The sequence below is a fragment of the Dreissena polymorpha genome, chromosome 3 (genome assembly GCF_020536995.1).
Source record: "Dreissena polymorpha isolate Duluth1 chromosome 3, UMN_Dpol_1.0, whole genome shotgun sequence".
In the NCBI taxonomy this organism is placed as follows: Eukaryota; Metazoa; Mollusca; class Bivalvia; order Myida; family Dreissenidae; genus Dreissena; species Dreissena polymorpha.
Genome location: NC_068357.1, coordinates 135,108,318 through 135,120,205, shown reverse-complemented (window position 1 = coordinate 135,120,205; position 11,888 = coordinate 135,108,318). Strand labels below are relative to the sequence as shown.

Genomic DNA, 11,888 nt, shown 5'->3' with positions numbered 1-11,888 from the left:
CATTTCATTCTCTATCTTCAATTTCAAGGAAAAGGGGGGAGAAACATTAATCTGTGAATCCTGTCACAGTAAAATGTAGCGTGTACTAAAAATGTCATAAAAATGAAATATACATCATGATGACTAATGTTTAATATGTAATAATCTTTTAATAGAAAGTTGGAAAAGGGGCATAATATTAAATGTAGGAAAAAAAATACTTGCACAAGCATAACTTAAAAAATGCATTTAAATTTCATTGCTGTTTATTGTAAAAAAAATGAGTACGCTGCTGACAAGTTTGTGTAGGCGACAGACCAATAGGCAGACACAGACATCCATGGTAAATCCAGTAAACGCTCTACTTTTGTGCCTGGCAATATAATGTGCACAATCTGCAGACAATTTACCTGTTGTTGTTTCTCCATGAGAGACTGGAGGTATTGTATCACACTAGTTTTGAAGTCTGTCACGCGTGCCTTGTCAAAGCGCGCTATCTCCTTTCTCATTGTAGCTGATATGGAATCAAAATCACGCTGACCTTTCTCTACTCTTTGAACCCACTGAAATTTTTTTACACAATTAAGCTTTTTTGGGAGAAAATATACTTCATGTGAATATTCCCCATATAAACCTCTATTTGCCTGCAAAATTTCATCAACCAAACTGTGAGTACTTTTGAGTTATCAGAGAATCAAGATTCATGTTTTCAACTTTTTCTAAAACCAAATCAGTCAACATTTTTGAGATGAAAAAACTGAAGTAACATGCATGTTCCCCTTAAATGAATTGTCTCCCTTTTTTAATAACAACATAAGGTCTTTAAATACAAAAAAGAAGGACCATCGGCCTCATTTGATTAATATTTAGGCGTCTTCTCACAAAAATAAGAGGGTAACATTTATCTGTTTTGTCTGCCTGTGTATTAACAAGTTTGCTTTTACCAATAAAAAATGAATACATTACGATTAAATAATATACCAGGTAATACGATATAAATTATATCAAGATGTTTGAAAAATTACTCATACCATGGGATGCACGTTCAAAATTAGGAAGGGTGAAATTTAACAAACTTGGGATATTTGAAGCAGGAAAGTAAGTCTAGTTAATCCATGACTTATTGAATATTGGTTCCACTCACATCAGTGATTTCTTGAGTTGCTGCTGATATTTTGTCCGTCTTCTGGGCCAGTTCTAGCTTGGCCTTGACCTCTCTCTTCTTGGTCAGGGTGGCCTCTGCATCTTTCCAGTTCTTGAAGGCTTTCACCCGCTCATGGAGGGCCTCCTGCATTACATCACAACCGTCAGAACATGCTGCAATGTTGTCTCTGTGTGTTTTCTATACATAACTGTGTCATGTGTTTGAAGTCGTGTGTTTAATCATGTACAATGGCTTTGTCACAAACTTTTTTTAATGTATATTATACCCAGCTAGATTTATCAGCCAAATTTAAAGCCATATGCAGGGCTTAAAACTAACAAAAGTTTGTTTGAACAACTCTAGATCCCTGGAACAAGATTTTACAATAAAAATAAAAGTATAAAACAGTATTTTTTTTAATTTGTGTCCGTCTGTTACTGATTTTCCAATACTGCTGAGACAATCTTCAATAAAGTCCCATGAAGAATAACAAAGTTAGGCCCAAAAACAGAAGCCAACACAAAGTTGGACACACCCTCCACATGGAACCAAACAGAAAAAAACAACAAAAAAAACAACACAAGAGCTGTCACCATATGATGACATATGCCCCCTATAAACGCTTTGATAGAAGTTATGAGCATTTTTTGAAACCTAAACGCAGATTTTGAAACCTAAACGCGGATCCTAAGTTCAAGGTCAAGGTCACAGGGGTCAAAATTTATGTGCGCATGGAAAGGCCTTGTCCATATACACATGCATACCAAATATGAAGGTTATATCTCAAAGGACATAGAAGTTATGAGCATTTTTCGAAACCTAAACGCAGATTTCGAAACCTAAACGCGGACCCTAAGTTCAACGTCAAGGTCACAGGGGTCAAAATTTGTGTGCGTATGTAAAGGCCTTGTCCATATACACATGCATACCAAATATGAAGGTTTCATATCAAGGGACATAAAAGTTATGAGCATTTTACGAAACCTAAACGCAAAGTGTGACGGAAAGACAGACGGACAGTCCGATCACTATATGCCCTCCTTTGGGGGCATAAAACAAGAATTGTCCACCAAATCATTGATTGGGATACAAAAAGAAAAGAGGAAAAAAAGACACCTGCCCTGAAATGGAAAAAACAACACTTAAATAGAAGCTCAAGACCGTCTCCCTGTCCTGGCATGAAGCCAAAGTAAGGGCTCAGGACCAGCTAAGACAGGGTGAAGTAAGTAAGTGAGTGAGTGAGTTAGTGAATGAGTGGGTGAGTAAGTGAGTGAGTGAGAAAGTCAGTTAGTCAAGAAGGTACGTAAGTAAGTAAGTGAGTAAGTAAGTAAGTAAGTAAGTAGGTGAGTGAGCGAGTGAGTGAGTTAGTAAGTAAGTAAGTAAGTAAGTAACTAAGTAAGTAAGTAACTAATTATTGTGGAGCATTTGAATTTACAGCAGCAGTGGATAATGGTATAGCAGATCTGCATTATACTGATGTAGAGCTTGCATACTCCTTGGAACAAAACTGCTTAAAAGACCATTGGCAGATATTCAGTATCAAAATTTTGAAAGCTTTAAAAATCTTACTTGCATTTTACAACTTTAACTTGCATTTTGCAAGCATATTGATCTGATTTCAAGCCATGAAATAATTCAGGAATGTATGGAACATTTGACATAACAAGATTCTTGCACATCTTCACTTCATGGTGATGACAAAACTAATTCCTCTTTACTGGTTAAGAAATAATTGCTCAATAAACTTAGAAATGTATTCAGACTGACAAACCAGCCAACCACCAAACCAACCAACAGACCGACTCCCATAATGTCAAACTTCACTTACTTCAATCACGTCAATATAATCAACAGGAAAAAGTCTTCAATAAAGAAAATCCCCATTGAAATAAATGTTGATGTCATTTTTGTCCAACATTAAGATACCGGTATACAAATACAGGAAAAAGATCTGTTTCCCAATTTTCACTCTATAGCTATAAAAAGGAATTTTTAGACACCAAGACCCCATCAATAATATCTGTACCCTAAATATTGCTATCAGTTTTGACAATTTATGTGAACTTAAAATGTTAAAATTTTACACTTTCTACTTGCTGACAAGTGACTTGTACAATTGAAATTACTTTGTGAGTGTCATGCGTGTAGGCTAAATGAAAAAGCTATTTTTTTCTGTAAATGAATTAATTCTGATTATATCGTTTCAATCATTATATTGTTCATAAAGAGATTAAATCATCACTGTAAATATTTCATTTAATAAAAATGAAAATTTAAATGATTCTCTTAGTTGCATATAATTATCCCAAAATTTGGGTAAAAACCTATCTTAACCAACAATGAGGAAAAATAAAAACAAAAGTGTTTTCTCAGACTGCACAGGCTTGACGGGGATTAAAATTCACTTCATCTCTAAACATAGCCTGGCTTTTCACACGCCACATCTCCCTTGCTGTGTTTCCTTTACAGCCCCCAGTAAGGCCAGGTAGTCCTTGCGGAGCTCTGCCATGATGAGCTCTACCATGAAGTAGAAGTCCTGTTCTGACTGCCCCTTACCTTGACAGCCCCCAGTAAGGCCAGGTAGTCCTTGAGGAGCTCTGTCATGATGCAGAAGTCCTGTTCTGACTGCCCCTTACCTTAACAGCCCCCAGTAAGGCCAGGTAGTCCTTGAGGAGCTCTGTCATGATGTAGAAGTCCTGTTCTGACTGCCCCTTACCTTAACAGCCCCCAGTAAGGCCAGGTAGTCCTTGAGGAGCTATGCCATGATGTAGAAGTCCTGTTCTGACTGCCCCTTACCTTGACAGCCCCCAGTAAGGCCAGGTAGTTCTTGAGGAGCTCTGTCATGATGTAGAAGTCCTGTTCTGACTGCCCCTTACCTTAACAGCCCCCAGTAAGGCCAGGTAGTCCTTGAGGAGCTCTGTCATGATGTAGAAGTCCTGTTCTGACTGCCCCTCACCTTGACAGCCCCCAGTAAGGCCAGGTAGTCCTTGAGAAGCTCTGCCATGATGTAGAAGTCCTGTTCTGACTGCTCCTTACCTTGACAGCCCCCAGTAAGGCCAGGTAGTCCTTGAGGAGCTATGCCATGATGTAGAAATCCTGTTCTGACTGCCCCTTACCTTAACAGCCCCCAGTAAGGCCAGGTAGTCCTTGAGGAGCTCTGTCATGATGTAGAAGTCCTGTTCTGACTGCTCCTTACCTTGACAGCCCCCAGTAAGGCCAGGTAGTTCTTGAGGAGCTCTGTCATGATGTAGAAGTCCTGTTCTGACTGCCCCTTACCTTAACAGCCCCCAGTAAGGCCAGGTAGTCCTTGAGGAGCTCTGTCATGATGTAGAAGTCCTGTTCTGACTGCTCCTTACCTTGACAGCCCCCAGTAAGGCCAGGTAGTTCTTGAGGAGCTCTGTCATGATGTAGAAGTCCTGTTCTGACTGCCCCTTACCTTAACAGCCCCCAGTAAGGCCAGGTAGTCCTTGAGGAGCTCTGTCATGATGTAGAAGTCCTGTTCTGACTGCTCCTTACCTTGACAGCCCCCAGTAAGGCCAGGTAGTCCTTGAGGAGCTCTGTCATGATGTAGAAGTCCTGTTTTGACTGCTCCTTACTTTGACAGCCCCCAGTAAGGCCAGGTAGTCCTTGAGGAGCTCTGTCATGATGTAGAAGTCCTGTTCTGACTGCTCCTTACCTTGACAGCCCCAAGTAAGGCCAGGTAGTTCTTGAGGAGCTCTGTCATGATGTAGAAGTCCTGTTCTGACTGCCCCTTACCTTAACAGCCCCCAGTAAGGCCAGGTAGTCCTTGAGGAGCTATGCCATGATGTAGAAGTCCTGTTCTGACTGCCCCTTACCTTGACAGCCCCCAGTAAGGCCAGGTAGTCCTTGAGGAGTTCTGCCATGATGTAGAAGTCCTGTTCTGACTGCTCCTTACCTCGACAGCCCACAGTAAGGCCAGGTAGTCCTTGAGGAGCTATGCCATGATGTAGAAATCCTGTTCTGACTGCCCCTTACCTTAACAGCCCCCAGTAAGGCCAGGTAGTCATTGAGGAGCTCTACCATGAAGTAGAAGTCCTGTTCTGACTGCACCTTAACCTTGACAGCCCCCAGTAAGGCCAGGTAGTCCTTGAGTTCTGCCATGATGTAGAAGTCCTGTTCTGACTGCTCCTTACCTTGACAGCCCCAAGTAAGGCCAGGTAGTCCTTAAGGAGCTCTGCCATGATGTAGAAGTCCTGTTCTGACTGCTCTTTGTGCAGCTGCTCTATCTTCTCCTCAGTCTCTGCCAGGTGGGACAGTGCACGAGACAGGGCTGTGTGCTCCTCCGAGGCTCCCAACATGGCCGCAGACTTGGCAAATGTTGCTGTTGATAGACTCAGCTCTGAAATAGAAATCCATTATACAAGTGTATGTGATTGTCTTAAATTCAAACATTAAAAAAAGCTATTTTAAATCTAATGGCCACATGAAAAAGGAAATTTTCAGTTCAGTGGTAACTATAACTTTGTCACATATTTTACTTCTAAACCCTCACTTTTTTGTCAGCTATGCTTAAGAACAAATAATTAAGGAGTGTGTTGATCATTTGGCATGAGTAGGTGTCTCGCACATCTACACTTTACTGTGACGAAATATTTGAAGTTTCAATATAATCTATAGAGTATGAGCAAGTAGTTCGCTCCATAAACATCCCATATTTTATGTGGACAGATCAACCAACAGACCAATAAAGTAACAGAGTGACTCTAGTAAACCTACTCTCACACTCTGTTTGCTGATGACAGGTGCAGTGCTTATACACAAACTTTTGAAAAACAAGAGGGCCATGATGGCCCTGGTTGGGTCACATGGGTTGATACCATTATATATGCAATATTACTTCTAAACAAGATATGTGTTTGTCAGAAACACTATGTCCCCTTCTGCGCAGCTTTGAAGCTATATATTTGACTTTGACCTTGAAGGATGACCTTGACCTTGACCTTTCACCACTTAAAATGTGCTGCTCCATGAGATACACATGCATGCCAAATATGAAGTTGCTATCTTCAATATTGCAAAAGTTATTGCAAAATGTTCAAGTTGGAGCAAACAAACACACAAACCAACCAACTAACAGACAGGGCAAAAACAATATGTCCTCCACTATAGTGGTGGGGGACATAAAAATACAGGCTGGCACAAGGAAAATATGTGTGGACTAACTTGGAAATTCATTCCAGGTCTGTCCTGGCTTTTAACAGTAAAAATTCACCAGGTGGGTTCAGATAAGCCATTTTTTAGGAAATTGTTGGGTGTGGGACGATGGATAACAAACCTTTGCTGATGTACTTTGACTCATCACAATAGCTTACCCTAGCAGGTCATGCTCAGGTGAGCTGAAAAGTAGCCAGTTCAATTTCTATATGCGCCTTGCTCTGGGTAAACAAGCCTTGATGTATGTGAGTAAATTGTTTTCCCAGTCTTCACAGGCTAATCAAGGACAACACTTTAAGAAATTTTAATGTCAAAGTAAGTTTCTTGTTATTGGATATCCATTTTAAGCGGAAAAAGTCATCCCTGCTAATATGGAAGAACCCTTTATGCACATGCAGATAGCCCCTTTTTCTCAACGAGAGACTCATATTTAAATATTCCATAGCTACCAAGTGCTCACCTCTGCGGTGGTTGACAAGTGACTCCATGGCCGTATGCAGCTTCCGTAGCTGAGTCTCCAGGTTTTCTATCTGTTGTGTCTTCTCCTCAAACCACTGAAATCAAAGAACAGATAGCACTGGAGTCAACTTGAGAACAACAGCCACAGATATCAAAGCACCAATACATATTTATACAGGAGGAACGGGGGGTATGAGAATAATTTACCTGATACCCTTCTACTGTTTGAGTAAGTATCTGTAAAATAATCAAGCTCCAGACAAAAAAATGTTTTAGGAAATTAAATTTCACAAACTGTAAATATTTTATGCACTTGCAATTATTTCAAGGTGTTAATTAAACAAAAAAATACAAACTAACTTGATTCAATTTTTTTTCTCATGTTATAATTCTATTTTTCAATTTAAAGAATCCTGCTATTCAAATACAAATATGGTGATACACTTTAAAATGATCTGCAAAAGTATTTGTATTGTTGATGCTACAGTTACTCCTGTTTCTTTTGAAGTAAGTATGTATACAGACAATGCATCACTAAATAAAAGTTTCTAAAACAAACTCTTTTGAAAATACAAAAAACAATTAACTAATACCAAATTAAAGCACAGAATTTTTAATTATTAAGAAAATAACTTAATTACAGTTAAATGTTAATTACACATAATATCAACAGACAGAGGAACTTGATTTAATGCAGTACTAAAATTTCCACTCAGATATGTGTAAACAGCAGCCATGTGCTTTTAAAAATTAACAGAGCTTGCCATCTATTTAAGTTCATGCAATAAGGCTAGTACTGGTCAAGGACCAATAGACCAAATAAAATGCCATATATGTCTATCTGATATTGTTAACGCGCATTTTAATGAAAGGAAACAACTAAGACAGATGCGAGGTTTGCTGTTTTTTGCTTTAGATTTCTGAATTTCCAGAATGTAATGGCGTTGACTTGGCATGTTAATGCGTTCTGACATGAGGGCACTTAATTCAACTGATTGCTAAATGGAGTACTAATAACCAAAGACAGAATTTTACAGTGAATTAGACCGGAATATAAATTCATTAATCCTTCAGATGTTCTTAATTGAATAATAATTTTTTATTAGGTTCTTCTTGTGCAAATACCTATCACCATCAATTGATTCAAAATTCAAAAAAATGTTTGTACTGAAATAATGAATTGCAAATTATTTAAATGGATATTATTTAAAAAATTAACAGCAGCGAATTTGAAAACAATAAAAAATTGAAATAATGATAATTTTGCATTGTTACTATTTGTTATAGTTACTCATTAAAAAGAAAAGCTAGCCCTTAATATGCACCCCACTTTGACTTTGTGTGCATGTCCACTGGTCAATATATATCACAAGCAATAGGAGAGCAAATTTTAACTTGATTAATGTTAACAAAAGCTGTATTTGTATAAATACTTGTTGGAAACATTAGAACAATCACAGAAATGATTTTCTGCAAAAAAAATCATGCTGGTTCAGCAAGATTGAAAAGATTTAAATCAATAAATATTCCAATGCTGGTCCACTTCAACTATTGGTCCCCAACCAGTATGTCTTAAAGGCATACAACATGTTGTGCTTGTTCAAATTAAACACAAAAATACAAAAATCTTATTTTTGGTGCATCTTTGAATACATCCTTAACAGTGCAGACTAGGGAGTAAAACAAGAGCACCGCCTTGCGGGTGCAGACCGCTCATCTATTTTTAAAGGTGAAGGGACTCTCAATTTCAATCACAAAGGAGGGAGGGGTGGAGTGAAGAGGGGTGTATAGTGTGGGGGTGTGGACATTTATTACATTATCTTCCAAAAATGCGGAAAAAAAATGCAAAAAAAAAAATTCGAGGTTGGGTGGGTTGGGGGGGGGGATTCTTGGGTGCGATGGTTGGACAGTATTTCAAAAATAAAATAATAAAAATAAATATTTGTGTTTTTAAACCGTTTCAAAAAAAAAATTGGGGGGGTGGGGTGAGGGGGGGTGGGGTAAAGTGTGAGGGTGTGGTGGTCATTTGTGAGATGATCTTTAAAAAAAAAAAAATAATAATTAGGGGGGGGAGGATTCAGGGGGGGGGGGGGAGGGGGGAGGGCACGGGGGATGGTTTAGGTGGAGTCTTTTGTGGTATGTCAGGAAAGAGTAGTTTTGTCAAAGTATCAATCAAATCTAATCATAAATAAAGAAGTTATGGCAATTTTAGCAAAATTTAATAATTTGACCTTGAGAGTCAAGGTCATTCAAAGGTCAAGGTAAAATTCAACTTGCCAGGTACAGTAACCTCATGATAGCATGAAAGTTTTTGAAGTTTGAAAGCAATAGCCTTGATACTTTAGAAGTAAAGTGGATCGAAACACAAAATTTAACCATATATTCAAAGTTACTAAGTCAAAAAAGGGCCATAATTCCGTAAAAATGACAACCAGAGTTATGCAACTTGTCGTTTTACTGTACCCTTATGATAGTTTGCAAGTGTTCCAAGTATGAAAGCAATATCTATGATACTTTAAGGGTAAAGTGTACCAAAACACAAAACTTAACCAAATTTTCAACTTTCTAAGTATAAAGGGCCCATAATTCCGTCCAAATGCCAGTCAGAGTTACATAACTTTGCCTGCACAGTCCCCTTATGATAGTTAATAAGTGTTGCAAGTATGAAAGCAATAGCTTTGATACTGTAGGAATAAAGTGGACCTAAACACAAAACTTTACCAAATTTTCAATTTTCTAAGTATAAAAAGGGCACGCCAGAGTTATCTAACTTTGCCTGCCCAGTCCCCTCATGATAGTAAGTAAGTGTACCAAGTTTGAATGCAATACCATTGATACTTTCTGAGAAAAGTGGACCTAAACGCAAAACTTAACCGGACGCCAACGCTGACGCCAAGGTGATGACAATAGCTCATTTTTTTTTTCAAGAAATAGATGAGCTAAAAAGGACACACATGTGTTGGCAGCTGTTAACAAGTCAGAGGATGGCAATAACAAGGAGTAAAACATACCTTAATACACAGATATGTCTCTATTAACAAACAACACAATGATCATTGTTAAACTATCCATTAAACCATGCAAAAACTTGACTATAACAAAAATGTTTTGCATAGCAACTCAGGAAAGAGAACTCTAGTTCATCAACATATAGTATGCTCAAGATACTCTCCCTTGAAGGGTCCACATTTCTGCTAAAATAAACTGGGTTTTATTGTTCAATACAATAACCCACATTATAAAATCAAAATATTTTTAAGTTAACATTTCTTTATTTGAAAAGACATATAAGCCATGCTCTGGCAATACCGTGCTGAACGTTTGCAAGTAAAGTATTCCACCAGATTAGCCAGTGCACTTTGCATAGGTTAATATGGAAAGACATTTTTCACCAAGCCTGGCTATTTTAGAAGATACCTCCTTTAAACGACATGCATAAAGCCTGGTTATCCCAGAGTGTGCACCATTTTCATTTTTTAATCTGATGTGCTTATATAAAACATTAAACAACTTAAACTTAAGTCTGACTGGTTTAATTTACATGCGTCAGAACAAACTTTCATTCAAAAAGTAACAAATAAGCAACTCAATGATGAAAACTATTTTTTAAACAAACAGTTATAAAGGAATGAAACCAAATGTTTCTATGCAAAAATTGATAAGGACTTCAAAGAAAGAACATGACAGTCATTTGCAAAATATAACAGATAATGCATTTGAGACTGGGCTTACACATTTTAGAAAAACTTTTATAAAAACTTGAATGAACTTTTGTCTCTGGTATTTTTAACATGCATTTTTTAAATGAGTTTAAGTACTGAATATTTAGCAGTATAACTTTTTTTGAAAATAACTAGAGCTTCAATGACATCATTTAAAACCCAAACAAACTTCTTTAACACAGATGGAGAGCTTAAAACAAGTGCTGCATTTTAAATTCATGCTGACTGGTAATTGGTTTTTGTACATGACAAACCATCTTAAACAGCCAAACAATCAAAAAAATGATTTCATGGTCAGTTACTGAGTGGAAACCCCTGATTTAATTTGACATAAGTATGACCCTGACATTTACTTTTGTATAACAATTACCTTGAAACACCAACTAATATATGTGAGCATTTGTTCCGACAGCAGAGACCTTTGACCTTCATAGCCAAAGTGATGTGCCCATCCCACCCCCATCTACTGGTAGTGGGAGTTAAACAAGAGCACCGCATAACACGGGTGCCACGCTCGGCTACGGGTGTAGTTTTGAATAAATGAAAGCTTGTCAGATTTTTTTTTTTTAAAGGTTACAGTGACCTTGACCTTTGATCTAGTGACCTAAAAATGGGTGTGGCGTGTAGAACTCATCAAGGTGCATCTACATATAAAGTTTCAAAGTTGTAGGTGGAAGCAATTTGATTTTAGAGCCAATGTTCAAAACCTTAACAAAATGTTAAGGTTTTAGCACGACGCGTACGGCTGACGGCGGACAACACGACGAGCTGGCTATGACAAAACCTCGGGTTTTCTCCGAAAACGCTGAGGTAAAAATTCCAAGTAGACATTATTTTAAATTTTAAGTAAGTACAATCCAGTTGAGCCCAATCTCAGGTACAGAGGCAAGGGAGGGTGGCAAAATCAGGTGTATGAGTCCCATGTTGTCCATCACAGCATGTGTTGTAATGTTTCTATTTTATATTGTAATTCTACCATTACTTATATTTTTATCTTGTCTTACCCATGGGTCATTACATATACCTTTATCTTGTCTCCTATGTGTTCAACAGAACATTGAACCTATTCAAAGGCCCTATATTCCACTGAGTTATAGCATGACATGACTTTGGTGAAAAGACTTCACATAAGTAAACAACATTTTTCTTAACAGCATTTTTTAAGACCTGAGACCTGTTGTTTTTTTTTTAACAAAATCATAGCACATTTCTTCAAAAATTATGTTCATTAGCTGGCAATTTTTTGCTTACAAACTAAATTCATGAACTTGCTTACAAACTAAATTCATGAACTTGTTTAATAAAACACTTTATGAAATGACCATAAGTGTCAGATCCTTTGCATATAAATATTGATGCAAATGTTTAAAACAACAACAACTCTTTTCAAACAGTATACATAACAAAGA

General features: G+C 37.6%; 1 protein-coding gene across 5 annotated transcripts in view; it reads right to left on the bottom strand.

Annotated features, from left to right (window-relative positions):
- Positions 1 to 11,888, bottom strand: part of LOC127871562 (sorting nexin-2-like) — a 36,607-nt gene that overhangs the window by 4,465 nt on the left and 20,254 nt on the right. For 2 of the 5 annotated variants that reach the window (XR_008045452.1, XM_052414616.1), the window contains exons 8-11: positions 6,759 to 6,852; positions 5,278 to 5,483; positions 1,124 to 1,267; positions 390 to 542 (exon numbers count right to left, since the gene is read on the bottom strand). Coding sequence is in view for 4 of the 5 variants with exons in the window: in XM_052414616.1 (XP_052270576.1) it covers positions 390 to 542; positions 1,124 to 1,267; positions 5,278 to 5,483; positions 6,759 to 6,852 (597 nt within the window). In the remaining variant the exon portion in view is untranslated. Of the gene's footprint in view, positions 1 to 389; positions 543 to 1,123; positions 1,268 to 4,239; positions 4,318 to 4,399; positions 4,478 to 4,559; positions 4,638 to 5,277; positions 5,484 to 6,758; positions 6,853 to 11,888 lie in introns of all 5 variants that reach the window. The other 3 variants (XM_052414618.1, XM_052414619.1, XM_052414620.1) reach the window with 3 other exon arrangements.